A 16,644-nucleotide genomic window follows, 5' to 3' on the forward strand; every position below is an offset into this window, starting at 1 on the left:
AAGACCTCTATAAGGAAAACTACATAACACTGCTGAAAGAAATCTTAGACTACACAAACAAATGGAAACACCTCCCATGCTCATGGATGAGTAAAATCAACATTGTGAAAATGACCATATGGCCAAAAGCAACATACAAATTCAATGTAATTCCTATCAAAATGCCACCACCATTCTTCACAGAACTAGAAAAAAGCAATCCTAAAATTCATGTGGAACCAAAAAAGAGTCTGCATAGCCAAAGCAAGACTAAGCAAAAAGAACAAATCTGGAGGCATCATATTACCCAACTTCAAACTATACTATAAGGCCATAGAAACATTTTTTAAATGTTTCATTCATATTTAAATTATTTATAGTTTATAAATTTCCTAAAATTTTATCTGTCTGGGAGAATGTTCTGTTTAGTTCAAATTAATATATACTCTGCTGTTGTTGGGTAGACTATCTATAAATATCAGGTCAATTTGGTTGATAGTGCTGTTCAAGTGTTTTATCTCCTTAAGAATTTTCTGTTTAGTTATTCATTGAGTTTTGAGAATAGGGTGTTCACTTTAACTATTAATTCAGAAAATAAACCAATAATATCAAAGTTATAATTTCAATTGTCAGATTTGCTCATGTAGTTTAATTCTTCAAATCATTTAAGTTGTTAAGAACATAAGAAATGTAGCATGGCCAACATTTAAGTTTGGAATGGAAATTTCTGAAAATAAATAGACATCAGTGTTAGATTTAGCCCTGGGGGAATCCTTGAAACCCTGATGTCCTTGAGTTGCCATTTTGATGTATGTGTAGGGTACAGGATACTGGAAATAAAGCTTAAGTCTCACCCAGAGTGACAAGTCTAATTAGAGATCCGGACATAAAAATGAGGATCCAACGGTCTACTAATCCTCAGCCTAAGAGTGAACCATGAATAAACCTGTGGCTCAGATTGAGCAGCCAAGAAACTTGTTTCTCTTATACAGTGGAAGAAAACAATGCTTCCTGAACATTTGTAATGTACTAATCTCAAATAGGTTTGTGATCCCCCACTGCCTGCTGTCTGTGTGCTTAAAAACTGTTAAGTGGAGAATGTCATTTAAATGTTCTGTAGGTTAGTAGTAAAGTCAGGCAACTGACAGGATCAAAGGCAAATTTGCTCTGCAAGACTAAAATTTCAACCCAGGCATGAAAAATTTATCTCAGATAAAGTTCCAAGAAAAGAAGTAGCTCAATATTAAATATCATAAAACACACAAAGATACAGGTTCAATGGGTGTGAATCAGTAGAAGCAGACCACATAATTTTACTCAAAATGTGTCAGATATAGGATTATATCTGAGATTATAAAATAAGTGATACATTTCAAGAAATAAAAAGGTTTAAAAATAAAAGCAAAGACAAGAAACTTTTTTAAAGAAAGCAAAATATGCAAATGAAAAACTATAAGAAATGAAAAATATATTACATAAAATTAATTTAATAATTGGTTAAATTGTTTATTAGACTCAGAGAAGTAATAGTTAACTGTAAAACTTGAAGAAATTGCATGGAATGCATCACAGCAAGATAAGGAGAGAAAAATATAAATAAAATATTTATAATATGGCATACAGAATGAGAGGGCATCATGAATATTTAATAGAAGATCCTCATGGAACTAATAATGACAATATTTAACAAGATAATGTCTGACTCTTTAGAACAAAAATCTAACTGTCTAGTTGGTGAGGGTAAAAAACATAAAAAAAGATGTTATCAAACATTGCATGTATCAGAAAATAAAAAATATTTAGAAGTATTTCATTTAAAAAATCATTAAAAGCATCATTACATGTATGGGAAAAATACAAGTCATTAAAGAGAAATTAGTAGCTTTTGTTACATCGAAAAGAGGGACTTAATTAATTATCAAAGTATATGAGTTTAGAAGTTAGGAAAAAAAGCAAAATAAATACAAAGCAAAAAGGAGAAACCCAATAACAAAATGGTAAAATAATAAAAATATGTAATGCAGAAGAGATGCAAAGCTGAAGTTGGCTCAATAGAAAGAGCATAATGTAAAACCAATGGCAAAATTAACAAAAAACACAGTGAGAATGTGTAACTGATTCAGATTGGGCATGAAAATACATAGGGACGTAGCAGTGATTAATAGTGATGACTACGTTAAGAACAAATTTCTTTGAATATTGTTGAAACTTTGACAAACTAAATAAATTTACAGAGAAAAATAGCTTGCTGAATAGATAATCAAAATATTCATATAGTCATTAAAGGAATGATTTTGACCCAGGAACTAAAAATCCTTCCTCACAAAATAAATAAATATATACATAGGGCCATGGGGCTTAATATGCAATTTCAAACTTCCACAACATCTTAGAGAAAAGAAATCAAAAGAAACTACAGCTGATATAAGAAGCTATCATAAATTATAAATCAAAATTAAATGATCACAGTACAAATATAGAAAAATACAGGCCAAAATTACAAGTATAAATGCAGAAAATCCCAAGTAAAGATATCAGCAAATTCCATCAAGAAATTTATTTTGAAAAGATAAAAAAGAAAATAAACTAGCCCACCTAGTTTTATTCCAAAAATGCAAGATTCAGTTAATGCTAGAAACTTAAAATAATGAGAAAATCTTTTAACGCTTTTTTTCTAAAATTGTCCTTGTCTGTTCATTGAGATTTAATTAAATTTATACATTAATATAAGGAAATTCCTGTGCTTAAAATTTCAAATATTTTTATACGGAAAAAGTAATTTTATTCATTTATTCAAATTCACTTTTGTGTTGTTTGATAGCATGCTGTCACTTTCCCCTTACAGACCTTACCCAATTCATGTTAGGTTTATTAATAGATTTATGTAGTTTATTTTATGTTTTAGTTTTGCTATTGTGAGATATTCTGTTTTCAACATATTTATATATAGGTAAGCATTTTTTATATTGCTTTTACATGAACTATCTTACTTGTAATAATTTTCATTTCACTATTTCATGTGTTTTTCTATAAGAAAATAATAATCACTTTTGCCTTTTTCGTTCTGATATTTGCAAGTCTTATTTCATCATTTTCCTTCTAGGTGGTTTTGGAAGGCCTCTACTCTTGCAGTTCTCACTTTGAAGCAGTTACGTAGAGTACTTTATAGAATGATCAGAATATACATTGACCATACAACATAAACAGGATTTGTACTAAAATAACTATTATCTTATGAAACATGTATTTTAATCCTTTTGATGATGAATTAAGAAAGTAATATATTTTATAGTACCTTTCATTTTAGAGGTACTATAAGATTTGGCTGGGTGTGGTGGCTCATGCCTGTAATTCCAGCACTTTGGGAGGCTGAGGCAGGTGGACCACCTGAGGTCAGGAGTTTGAGACCAGCCTGACCAACATGGAGAAACCCCATCTCTACTAAAAATACAAAATTAGCCAGACGTGGTGGTGCATGCCTGTAATCCCAACTGCTTGGGAGGCTGAGGCAGAATTGCTTGAACCTGGGAGGCAGAGGTTGCAGTAAGCCAAGATCGTGCCATTGCACTCCAGCCTGGGCAACAAGAGCGAAACTCCATTTCAAAAAAAAAAAAAAAAAAAAAGTAGTAAGATTCACAAATAAGGAATTTCTGAAATAAAAATGTTTTATATTTATGTATTATCAAACATTTTCTCCAATCAGATTTTCTTTTGTTCTTATCCTTCTATATCTAGAACACGAGGCCTATTTGAGTGATGTTATAGAATTACAGTGGCATCTTGAAGATAAAGCTAATCAACTACAACATTTTGAAAAACAAAAGACAGAGTTAGAAGAAGCAAATGCAAAGATTCAAGCAGACATAGACTACATGAATGAACATAGCCCTCTACTGGACTCTAAGCGGAATCAGGAACTTCAAGATCTGAAGAACCATTACAAAAAAAAAATGGAGGTAAATAAATAAATGAATGCATGAGCATTTCATAAATTATTACTTAGTTATGCAAAAACTTTTCAACCATAAGAAATTAACACAGCTTTAAAGGTTTTTTTTTTTTTTTCTTAAAATTGACCCGCTCTTTGTCTCTACACATTACCAACTGTTGGTATTCATTTTAACTATGTCTTCTTTTCTTACCATTATATTTAAGATTATTAAGCAGATTTAGTCAAACTTCCAGTAAAATTTTGGTGATTTAAAATAGCTAGGTAAAGGCCAGGTGTGGTGGCTCATACTTGTAATACCAGCACTTTGGGTGGTAAGCTGAGGTGGGTGCATCGCTTGAGCCCAGGAGCTAGAGATCAGCCAGAGTAACATGGTGAAACCCCATGTCTACTAAACATACAAAAATTAGCCAGATGTGGTGGCTCGTGCCTGTAGTATCCTCTACTTGGAAGGCTGAGGTGGGAGGCTTGCTTGACCCTTTGAGGTTGAGGCTGACGTGTGAGGATTGCTTGACCCCTGGAGGTTGAGGTTGCAGTGATCCGTGATTGTGCCACTGTAATCCATCCTGGATGACAGAGTGAGACCCTGTCTCAAAGCAAAGCAAAACAAAACAAGAACTTCAGAAAGATAAAATTGTGGGGTTTTTTTAAGCCATAATCATATCGAGCAAAAATACAAGCAAAATATATTAATTTCATTGTTTATGAAAATATATAAATGAAATAAAAGTATTCTTAATGGTTAGATATTTAACTCTCCTATTGTGGAATATGAAAATAATTTATTGATAATTGTCACAAAATGAACAAATTTAAATTTGTATTATATTTATTTTTGAACATTTTAAAGTAAATAAAACAAGTTGTTAAATGTCTCCTGTGTTTCCCTCAACAGTTCCATTTTCATTCCTCCTTTACCAAAGACAATCTTCATAATGAATGTCATGTGTTTATAAGCCAAATTTGTATAATTTATATAATTATATATATGCATGTGTGTAAATAAACAATGCATAGTATTTTTAATCACACAAATAGTACCATACATTGTGCAATATTCTGCAACCTGTTTTTTAATCTGACAATTTTTTAGTTTAATCAAGCTACTGTTGATATGTATAGATCTAGTTCATTCATTTTACTTACAATGTTCCATCAAATAGATATTTCACAATGTAATTACTTACTATTTCATCTTCTGTTGGCCATCTGAGTTGTTTCCAATATCTGGCAACAAAACTGCTTATTTGACTGTAAACAATAATCACACATGAATACCTTCCACTGTATCTGCATGTGAATTTTTCCTAGTGGGGTTATATACCTAGTTGGGTATTTACTGGACTGTAGGTTATACACATTTACTATTTTATTAGATAACACCAAGTTATTTTTCAGAGTGCCTATAACAATTTCTATTACTGAAGTAGTGGCAATACTGAAGTCTCATTTCTCCACTGTGGACAAGAATGCAAGTACTGTCCTCCTTTTTTAGTAATAAACCCCTATATAGTTGGATGACAATGTGTCAGGCTGAAAGATATTTCTCAATTTCCCTTTTCTCATTGTATTTCTAATGAGATATAGGTAGGACTTATTGGCTGCAATTTCTAGGAAATCTCTTTGAAATAGACTGCCTCACACAGGTAGTCTATTTGGCCATTTGCCTCAGCTATCATACCTAGGTTGCTGGAAGTTTAGAAAATGCCAAATAAGCTATTTACTAAACTTCCAGCAACCTTGATATGATAGCTGCAGCTCTAACTTCCATTTTACATCATGAAGCAACCTTGGGGATGGAAGCCACAACTCAGGATGGCTGAAGAGTAAAAGGATAGTCAGATATAGTTCTGTGAGAGGAAAGTTAACTGCAACCTTGTTTAAGCAACTTATTTGGTTTATTTCTGTAACTTACAGCAAAACTCAATCCTAACTGGTATAACTCACAATTTAGCTAACATTTTTATTGTCATTCTTTAAAATTTTGTCTATATGTGTTTTAATTGGTATCCCTTTGTTTTACTGTGTTTTTCCCTGATAGTGAACTTGGGTACATTATAAGCAGGGCAAGTGGAGTTGTTGGGCAGCTGGAAGATCAGGCTTGTGAATGGGAAGAAAGAATTCATGCTAGCAGACCAAAAAAAAAAAAAAAAAAAAAAAAAAGCAACGTTTGTGTAAAGCTTATCAGGGCCAAAATTACAGTTAATTTAATTGTCAACTTATGGGGCCATGATGCCCAGATATTTGGTCAAACATTATTCCAGATGTTTCCAATAAATGTACATTTTTTGGACGAGATTAACATTTGAATTGGTAGATTTAGAGTAAAACATATTATTCTCCATATTGTGGGTAGGCCTTGTGCAATCAACTGAAGGTCTTAACAGAACAAAAACTGACCTCCTCTGAGCAAGAAGGAATCCTGTAAGCACATTACTTTTGGACTGGGACAGCAACCTTTCCCTGGGTCTTTAGCCTGCCAACCTACCCTGCAGATTTTGGACTTGTACCTCCAAAATAATGTGAGCCTTTTCCTTAAAATGAGTCTGTCTCTCTCCCCCATCTTCCTCGCTCCTATTGATTGTTTCTCTAGAGAAGCCTGACTCATATGGTCACCATTAATGCAATGACTGCCCTTCTTTTATTTCATCATTATTGTGCTACTCCATCGCATCTTAAATTCCTAGATCAGTGCTTCTGCTTACCTGCCTTTAAGTCAGCTGGTGACCTTCTAACTATTCCAGGGGTCAAAATGAGAGTTTAGACCTCTTGTCTTCTGTAGTGTGAGCCATAAACTCTGTGAAACCATCCACTGTGGGTGTACAATGCAAGGGAAAGTAATTCCCCAAGAAAAAATAACTCCCCATCATGAAACTGAGATGCTATTAAGAAAGGCTATAAATGTCATGCAGCCAAAATATGAAAACTCTCTAATATAAGGTAGAAGAAAAGTGATATCTTAGTAAAAGTAAACACATTTTTCTTTGGTAAAATGAGCATAACTGACAATACTCAAAAATGAAAAGCAGAATTATGAGCACTGAGAGGCCCAAATACTTCCTCAGAGAGAAATAAAAATACATACATTGAGACCATAAAAATTCTTGCCAACAAATTAGATAACCTAGATAAAATGGAATCAAGAAGAAATAGGAAATCTGAGCAGGTGTATAATAAGTAAAGGAATGAATAAGTAACCACCTCCCCCCTCCACCAAAAAAAAAAAAAAAAAGCCCAGGACCAAGTGGATTCACTAGTGAATTATACCAAACACACACACACACACACACACACACACACACTCTAATAATTCTCAAACTCTCAAACTCTTCCAAAAGGAAAAGAGGAAGAGGAGGAAGGAACACTTCCTAACTCATCTATGTCAGCATTACCTAGTTACTAAAACCTGATGCATATATCACAAGGAAGTAAATTATAGACCAGTATACCTTATGAATATAGATGCAAAAATCCTCAACAAAATCCTAGCAACCCAAATCTAGCAGCATATTAAAAAGATTATACATCAAGAACAAATGGCATTTATCACAGGAATACATATGTGATACAACATATGAAAATAAATCAGTTTAATGTACCACATGAATAAAATAAAGGAAACACACACAAACACACACACACACAATTGTCTCAGCTGAAGAACAAACAATGGACAAAGTCCAAAATTCTTACATGATAAAAACCCTCAACAAACTAGAAAAAGAAAACTTGCTCACTATGAATAAGGACATTTTTGTAAAACCCACAGGTAATACTGAACATAATGGTGAAAGACTTAAAAACCTTTTCCTCTAGGATCATAAATAAGAGAAGGATACCCTCTTTTACTACTTCTATTTGACATTGTACAGAAAGTTCAAGCCAGAGTAGTTAGGCAAGTAAAAGAAATAAAAGGCATACAAATTAGAAATGAAAAAGTCAAATTTTCTTTATTATCAGAGGACATGATCTAATATATAGAAAACACCAAAGAATTCACAAAACAGTCTCTTAGTGCTAAAAATCACATTTAGCAAACTTGCAGAATTCAGCTCAACACACAAATCTCAGTTGTATTTTTATACATTAGTGGTGAACAATCCAAAAAAAATTAAGAAAACAATTCCATATACGGGTCATCAAAAATAATAAAATACTAATAATTTTAAGAAGATGAAAGATTTTATAGCAAAAACTATAATATTTTGCTGAAATAAATTGAATAAGAATTGAATAAATTGAAAGACATCCTGTATTCATGAATTGGAAGACTCAATATTGTTAAAGTGTCAATAGCACCTAAAAATATCTATGAAGTCAATGCAATCCAGAACAAAAGCTCAATGATCTTTTGCAGAAATGGAAAAGCCTACCCTAATATTCACATGGAATTGCAAGGAACCCCAGATAGCAAAAATAATATTGTTAAAGAAGGCCACATTGGAGAAGTCACATTTTCCAATTTCAAAACTTACTACAAAGCTGTAGTAAGCAAAATATATTTGCCTAAGTATAAAGAAATAGATAAATAAAGTAGAACTGAAATTTCAGAAATAAACATACACATCTATGGCTAATTGATTTTTAACAAGGTGCAAGAACAATCATTTATTGAAAGAAAGTGTAGCCTCTTCAACAAATGATGCTGGGACATTGAATATCCATATATATTCAAAAGAAGAAAAGTAGACCCCTACCTCCCACCATATAAACATTAACTCAAAGTGAATCAAAGACATAAATATAAGAGCTTAAACTATACAACTCTTAAAAGAAAACCTACAGATAGCCAGGCGCAGTGGTTCACGCCTGTGATCCCAGCACTTTGGGAGGCTGAGGTGGGCGGATGACGAGGTCAAGAGATCAAGACCATTCTGGCCAACATGGTGAAACCCTATTTCTACTAAAAATACAAAAGTTAGCTGGGTGTGGTGGCATGGGCCTGTAGTCCCAGATACCCAGAAGGCTGAGGCAGGAGAATCGCTTGAACCTGGGAGGTGGAGGTTGCAGTGAGCTGAGATGGCACCACTGCACTCCAGCCTGGCAACAGAGCAAGACTGTCTCAAAAAAAAAAAAAAAAACCTAGGGATAAATCTTTATGACCTTGGATTTGGAAATGGATTCTTAGCTATGACACTGAAAGTACAAGTAACGAAAGAGAAAAAAATAGAAAAATTGGACTTAGTCAAAATTAAAAGCATTCTTGCATCAAAGGACACTATCAAGAAAGTAAAAAGACAACCTATAGAATGAAAGAAAACATTGCAAATTATATATATCTCAAACGGATATAGTTCCCAGAATATATAAAGAACTCTTCTAATTTGACAACTGAAAGACAACTAAATTTAAAATAGAGAACTTGCCATGAACAGATATACATATATCTGTTATATATCTGTTCATAGTAATGAATAGATAGACATATCTTCAGAAAGACATACAAATGGGCAGCAAACACATGAAAAGATGTACGTTCAACATCATTAGTCTTTAAAAATTGCAAATCAAAACCGCAATAAGATACCAGTCATACCCATTAGGATAGGATTAAAAATAAAATGGAAAGTAGCAAGGATGCCCTAGAGACACTGGAACCATTGTAATTTGCTGGTGGGAATGCAAAAATAGTGCAGCCGCTATGGAAAACATTTTGGTTATTTCTAAAATAGCTAAACACAGAATTACCATATTCTTCAGCAATTGTACCACCAGGTATATATCTAAAAGAAACAAAAGCTGAGACTAAAAAACAAAAACAAAAAAAAAACTTGTACATAAATATTAGTACCACTATTCACAATAACCAAAAGAAACAGACCAATGTTTATTTACTGAGATAAACAAAATGCAATATGTCAATGGAATGAAATATTATTAAGCCATAAAAAGAAATGAGGTACTGATACATGCTACAACATGAATAAAACGTCAAAGCATTATGCTAAGTAAAGAAGCTAGACACAAAAAGTCACATATTGCATAATTCATTTATGTAAAAGATCCGGTGTAGGTAAATCCATAGACATAGAAAGATTAATGACCGCCTAGGGCTGGGGGAAATGTAATATCAAGTTTCGTTTGTCATGTTTTGTTTGTAATACAGTTTTAAAACCCTTTAAAATTATTATTTTTTTATTATGCAATCTTGACCCAGTTTTAAGGCCCTGGCTAGAGGCCTGCTGAAGTTACCCAGTTGCTCACAAAATTCAAAACCCCTAGCCAGTGTGCTTGGGCTTTAGTAAATGCTGCTGCATTACAACATGTCAAAGGACTGATACTTTGGGCTAACTGCATTTTCACAAAGGGAGTCTGCTATACCTCTTTAAGTGCACACCCCAATACCTGGGAGGTAGACTTGATGTCTTCGAATGAGAGAGAAGGCTGCCTTCAAGTTAGGTCAGAGGGCTGCTCAATCCCCTTTTTTCTGTAACCACCGAGAAGGTATGCAATATAAGTTAGCAGACAAAGATGGTGACTAGAAGCCCAAAACAAGAAAAAAAGAATTGAAAAAAACCCCAAAAACAACGGGATACAGAGTGGGAAGTAAAGAGTTGCCCCCTTTAGAGTAAACAACTCTGGGAATCCCTTGCCTCATAGATAGCCAAAATATAAATCAAGGTCCCACATGTCTCCACTTATGCTAAGGCCATAAAACAAGGCTTGCAAGGACACCTAGCCCCTCCAGAATTCCAGGCATGATGGAGTAGCCAAGGCACATATTTTACTTCTTAGAGTACACAGTGTGTTGTGTTGTCTTACCCAGTTTTGAGGCCGTGGCTAAAGGCTGGCCCTCCCTTTCTTGAGCAGCTGATTAAACTCACATATCCAACCCCTTCCTGGGCCCTCACATTCCACGCCACTATGTACCCATCCTATTCTCAACAGAGACAGGCCCCAGACAAGCAGGGACACCCGCTGTACTTCAGAGTCTGCTGAAATGATTAAAATTAGCCACTCCACAGAGATCTGCTGAAATTTAGCTACCCACACCCACTGTTTGCCACCCATAAGCTGTCCCCTATAGCTCCAGCTTGTTGCTAACCTGTCTCCAGCTGAACCCCCTAACACAGCCCTACCTGGTAGCCATCTCTCCTTTGGAGCTGTAAGTGACAGAATTCTGCCTTTCATCTAGCCCAGTTTCACTGCGTTGTGTCTTCCCACTAGGAGAATATTTTAAAATAGGAAGGGGAGACTAGGGAGTAACCATTTAATGAGTTCAGAGTTCCCCTTTGGGATGATGAAAGTGTTTTGGAACTAGAAAAGGGTGATGTTGGCACAACATTGTGAATGTACCGAATGCCACTGAATTGTACACTTTAACTTGTCTCATTCTATACTATATAAGTTGTACTTCAACAAATAAACTTAAGTAAATTTAGAAGGATAAATTTCAAAGGATGCGTTGTAAGATCACCGTCCCATAAAACTAGAAAAAATAATTATACTATCAAAAATACCTTAACCACAAGAAAAATTTTGTATGTAGATATTATTCCAGTATCAAAGGGAAACTCAAAAATAAAATATCAAATTATTGCACTTAATAATAAACCCTAAAGCTGGTGATATTGCAGTTGCATATGATCTAACCTGTAAAAGATGAATAATTTCAATATTGTTTTAAATATTTAGTCCAAAGAAGAGGAGGGAAATTTTTAAATTAAATGAAGGTGACATATTTAAATACTGAAACTTTATGGAAATTCTATAAAAATAACGTTACATATATAAGTTACCAATAAATACATACTTGAAAAATTACATAAATTATTTGCCAAAGAATTCTTCAATGTAAGAGAAGAAAAATATGTCACTCCAAAGAAATGTATTATAGCAATGTGCAAATGGTTTAACAGCAGAAAATCTAGGCGTATAATTTATTTTATTAACATGATTAAAAAACAGAATTTTATCAAATGATGCTTAAGATGTATTCATTATTTAAAACTGGCAATTATAATAAAAAATTAAAATTTGAAAAACACCTTAATTTAAATAAAGAACTATTTCACACAAGCATCCATATTAATCATTAAAATGCTAAAGCTGTAATAATAGGAACAAATCAGGTAAACCTGACGTCCCTATTATAATTTAACATCATTTTGGGGAATTTTGTATTCTCACCAGTGGAACAGAAGAAAGCTATGTAATAGGACAATAAAATGAAATAAAAGATATACATTTAAAAATTGTGAAATAAAATTATTTTAATATTATTATAATTAAAACACCAAATAGAAGACTATTGTTTTCAAAATAAGTTTGTATTCCCAGAACTAAACCATCCAATACAACATACTTTTACTAGCACAAATAAAGTTTTTTTCCATACTTTCAATAAATAGTTAAAAATATAAACAGAAAATTGCTTTACTAGCAAGTCATTAAATATTGATGAAGAAATTTATAAAGGTATAGACAATTTAAGACTACAATTATGAAATCTTATTAAAGAAAATAAAGAGACAATTAATGTAGACACATAATATATCCTAAGACAGGAAGGCTTATTGTAGTAAAAATGTCAATCATTCCAAAATTGTTACAGAAACAGCCATCAAATTCTAGTAAAATGTACACGATAACCTTTTGGCCTGTCAATTTAAATAATATTATTAGGAAAAAGTAATATAAAATGCTGGAAAGAGTTTTGGAACATGGGCTTTCTTCTGTTCCACTGGTGAGAATACAAAGTGTTACCACTTATTCTGGAGAGTAACTTGGCAACCAATATTAATCAAAATTCTTAAAATATATGCTAATACCTTATGACTCAGAAAATTCTGTTTTAACAGTATGTTTGAAGAAAATATTCAAGAACATGCAGTATAACTATATATTGTGCAATTTCCTTACATGGTTCTGCATCACAGTACTGTTGATGTTATATGTCCCTCATACATGCGTTGTGCATGTCAAACTGTGCATAATGCTCATATAATTGACAATGAGTTGCATCATGAGTATGTGTGATATAAGGGAATATTAAGTAAAAGTAATGTGATACTGCGATATACAGAGAGAGACAGAAGGAAGAGATGGAGACATGAGCATTAGTATGATGTTTGTTAATTAGTAAAACAGGAGATTAGTATGATGTTTGTTCATTAGTAAAAGGAGTAAAAACTGAATATTTTGAAGTATTAGACTAAGATATTAGGTTGGTGCATACTTTTAATGGCAAAAGCCACAATTACTTTTGCACCAACCTAAGAATAATGGTTTTTCTTAGTGGAGAGGAGTACAGGTGACTTTGTTTGCGATTGTTCATCTTTGTTTTCTGATTTTTTAAATAATAAAGTATTATTTGAGTAATAAAAATTTTTTATGAGTGAAAAGATAATGATTTCATTTTGGACATGTTAACTTGGATATTGAAATTATTTTCTTCAGTAACATTTATACATTCCCAGCATTAATGCCTGTCAGGGCTGAAATTCCACTTACCAAACAATAGGCTAAATGTGGGAAGAAAATGTTTCTAAAGAACTTTTGATCTAAATCAATACTACACTAACTTGAAGTTATTATTTTTAATTAACCATTAAGTGCAAATATAAGCAAAAATATTTTCATTTCTAGGTAATGGACCTACACAGAAAAGTTAATGAAGAACTTAAAGAAGCTTTAGAAGCCTGTGAAAATGCCAGATTGAAGGCTCAGCAAATTAAAGAAGAGATGGATAAAGATATTTACCAGGATGAAAAAACCATAGAGGCCTACAAGTAAGAATTTTTCACAAACACTAATTATAGCATTTAGAAATTAAATATTAAGTAAAAATGTAATGTATATTTCTATATGGAAAATTTAGATAAAGAGAAAAATAAAATTTTAAATTATTCATACCTGTCTTATCACCAAGTTTATATGTAAATAAAAAGATGTATATTTCATATATGTAAAATTATGTGTGCATAAATCCCTAAAGTACTATATTTCTGTGTCATCTTAAAGCTCTTCATATATATTGTGAAATTGCCTGAGGACATGTTATAACGATAAATATCCCTACTATGTGTGCAAAAGTAACTATTTAAAAAAAAATCCAGCATGGGATATGATTAAAAACAAATTAGATATCAATAAATGAGTTGTAAACTTAGCATGTAATATTTCAACTTGAATTTATTTGACTACCAATGAAATAAAATATTTAAATATATAGATTATTTTGGGATATTATTTATTGAGAGTTTTTTCTTTTCTACATTTGTTCCTGATGTATTTATTTTCTGATATTCCTTCAGTTCCTTTTGTTGACTATAACTTCTTTATGATTCTGTGTGATGTAATAGCATTTTTGTTTATTCAAATTGATCAATGATTTAGTATAAGAGAACTTATAGCCACTATGGGAGTTAGAGTCATATACATATAAGCAAAATCAATTTATACAAAATTTCACAACCTAGATAACATTCATTTCTTAAGGTGTTTATATTTCCTCACATCCAATGTATATTTCAACATGTACTTAAATATTATCTATTTAGTTAATAAAGAAATCTCTTTTATAACTAACCTGATTAGTTATATTTGATCAATTGGATATATTTTCTAATTTTTATCATGATTTCTTCTTTGACCCATGGGTTATTAAGAAATATGTATTTTTAAAATTTCTATGTTGAGTTCTAATTAATTTTTATTAGTGCTTTCCAGTTGAATTGTATTTCCATGAGAAAAATTTATATTGTTTCAAACCATGAAAATTGTTTAGTCTTAATTAAGAATGCATGTTTTGGCATGTACTCCTGTGTAATTGAGAATAACATTCATTCTTTATTTGTTGAGTGTACTGTTGTTACTCTTTCATTAGATCAAGTTTACTAAGCATGAAGGTTAATCTTTATACCACAACATTAACATTATCCAGGTGTTCATTCAAAATTCAGAAAATCAGACTCAACACAGACCTATTAAATGAGAATCTGCACTTTTAAAAGACCCCGAGGTGATGTTTGAGAAGCATTGCTCCATTTATTAATTTTTCTTTTTTACTTTTTCTGTCAAGTAATGAGGAAGGTCTATAACTGCCCACTATGGTGATACATCTGTCTACATAATTATTTTTATCAGTTTTTGCTTCCTATATTTTGAGGCTATATTCTCAGGTGCATGCAAATTTGAAATTGTTAATATCCTCCTGGGATACCAATTAACCTCCTTTATCATTATGAATTGACATTCTTTGACTCTTGGAACATTTTTGCTTAAACTCAATTAAGGCATGAATACAGTTGTGCTAGCTTTCTTTTGATGAATATTTTCAATTAATCTTAATGCCTTAAAGTTTTTATATTTTAGATACATCTGTTGTAAACACCATGTAGATGCATTTTTTTCAGTTTGAAAATATTTTCAAGGGTGGACCATTAAGTGCGTTCATGAATCACTAATATATTTGGATATAAACTACCACATAACTTACTCTATTTGCCACATTTGTTGTATTTTTTCTTTTTTATTGCCTTTCTTCATGTTGATTACTGGTATTTTATTATTTCTTGAATTTGATTACTATAATTTTGTTTCTATTCTTTTAGTAGGAAATCCTATTAATTACCACCACAGGCAAACTTAATGTTGTCAGACTCTAAAAACATCTGATACTGTTATCCTGCTGGACAATAAAACGAACTAAGAAACATTTTACTCTAGTTATTACATTTCTTCTGAATAAAATATTTGTTGCTGTTCCTGAATATTTCATTGTACAACAGATAAGTACATTATTATTGTTTTAAGTAGTCAAGGTTATTTTTTAAATTTACCCACAAAATAACTATTTTTATTTTTTCCTTCATAAATGTTAGGCTTTTCATCTAAGATTACTTTCTTTGTAGATTCTGGATATTAGCCGTTTGTCAGATGAGTAGATTACAAAAATTTTCTCCCATTCTGTAGGTTGCCTGTTCACTCTGATGGTAGTTTCTTTTGCTGTGCAGAAGCTCTTTAGTTTGATTACATCCCATTTGTCAATTTTGGCTTTTGTTGCCACTGCTTTTGGTGTTTTAGACATGAAGTCCCTGCCCATGCCTATGTCCTGAATGGTATTGCCTAGGTTTTCTTCTAGGGTTTTTATGGTTTTAGGTCTAACATGTAAGTCATTAATCCATCCTGAATTAATTTTTGTATAAGGTGTAAGGAAGGGATCCAGTTTCAGCTTTCTGCTATGGCTAGCCAGTTTTCCCAGCACCATTTATTAAATAGGGAATCCTTTCCCCATTTCTTGTTTTTGTCAGGTTTGTCAAAGATCAGATGGTTGTAGATGTGTGGTGTTATTTCTGAGGGCTCTGTTATATTCCATTGGTCTCTGTCTCTGTTTTCGTACCAGTACCATGCTGTTTTGGTTACTGTAGCCTTGTAATATAGTTTGAAGTCAGGTAGCATGATGCCTCTAGCTTTGTTCTTTTGGCTTAGGATTGACTTGGCAATGTGGGCTCTTTTTTGGTTCCATATGAACTTTAAAGTAGTTTTTTCCAATTCTGTGAAGAAAGTCATTGGTAGCTTGATGGGGATGGCATTGAATCTATAAATTACCTCGGGCAGTATGGCCATTTTCACAATATTGATTCTTCCTATCCATGAGCATGGAATGTTCTTCCATTTGTTTGTGTCCTCTTTTATTTCATTGAGCAGTGGTTTGTAGTTCTCCTTGAAGAGTCCTTCACATCCCTTGTAAGTTGGATTCCTAGGTATTTTAT

At 32.4% G+C, this 16,644-nt stretch overlaps 1 protein-coding gene across 5 annotated transcripts in view; it reads left to right on the top strand.

Annotated features, from left to right (window-relative positions):
- The window catches only part of CCDC178 (coiled-coil domain containing 178), a 515,586-nt gene that overhangs the window by 106,594 nt on the left and 392,348 nt on the right, over positions 1-16,644 (top strand). For all 5 annotated transcript variants that reach the window (XR_010113908.1, XR_010113927.1, XM_063610669.1 and 2 more), the window contains exons 10-11: positions 3,715-3,935; positions 13,517-13,659. Coding sequence is in view for 3 of the 5 variants with exons in the window: in XM_063610669.1 (XP_063466739.1) it covers positions 3,715-3,935; positions 13,517-13,659 (364 nt within the window). In the remaining 2 variants the exon portion in view is untranslated. The remainder of the gene's footprint in view (positions 1-3,714; positions 3,936-13,516; positions 13,660-16,644) is intronic.

This window comes from Symphalangus syndactylus, chromosome 1, assembly GCF_028878055.3.
Source record: "Symphalangus syndactylus isolate Jambi chromosome 1, NHGRI_mSymSyn1-v2.1_pri, whole genome shotgun sequence".
Classification (NCBI taxonomy): Eukaryota; Metazoa; Chordata; class Mammalia; order Primates; family Hylobatidae; genus Symphalangus; species Symphalangus syndactylus.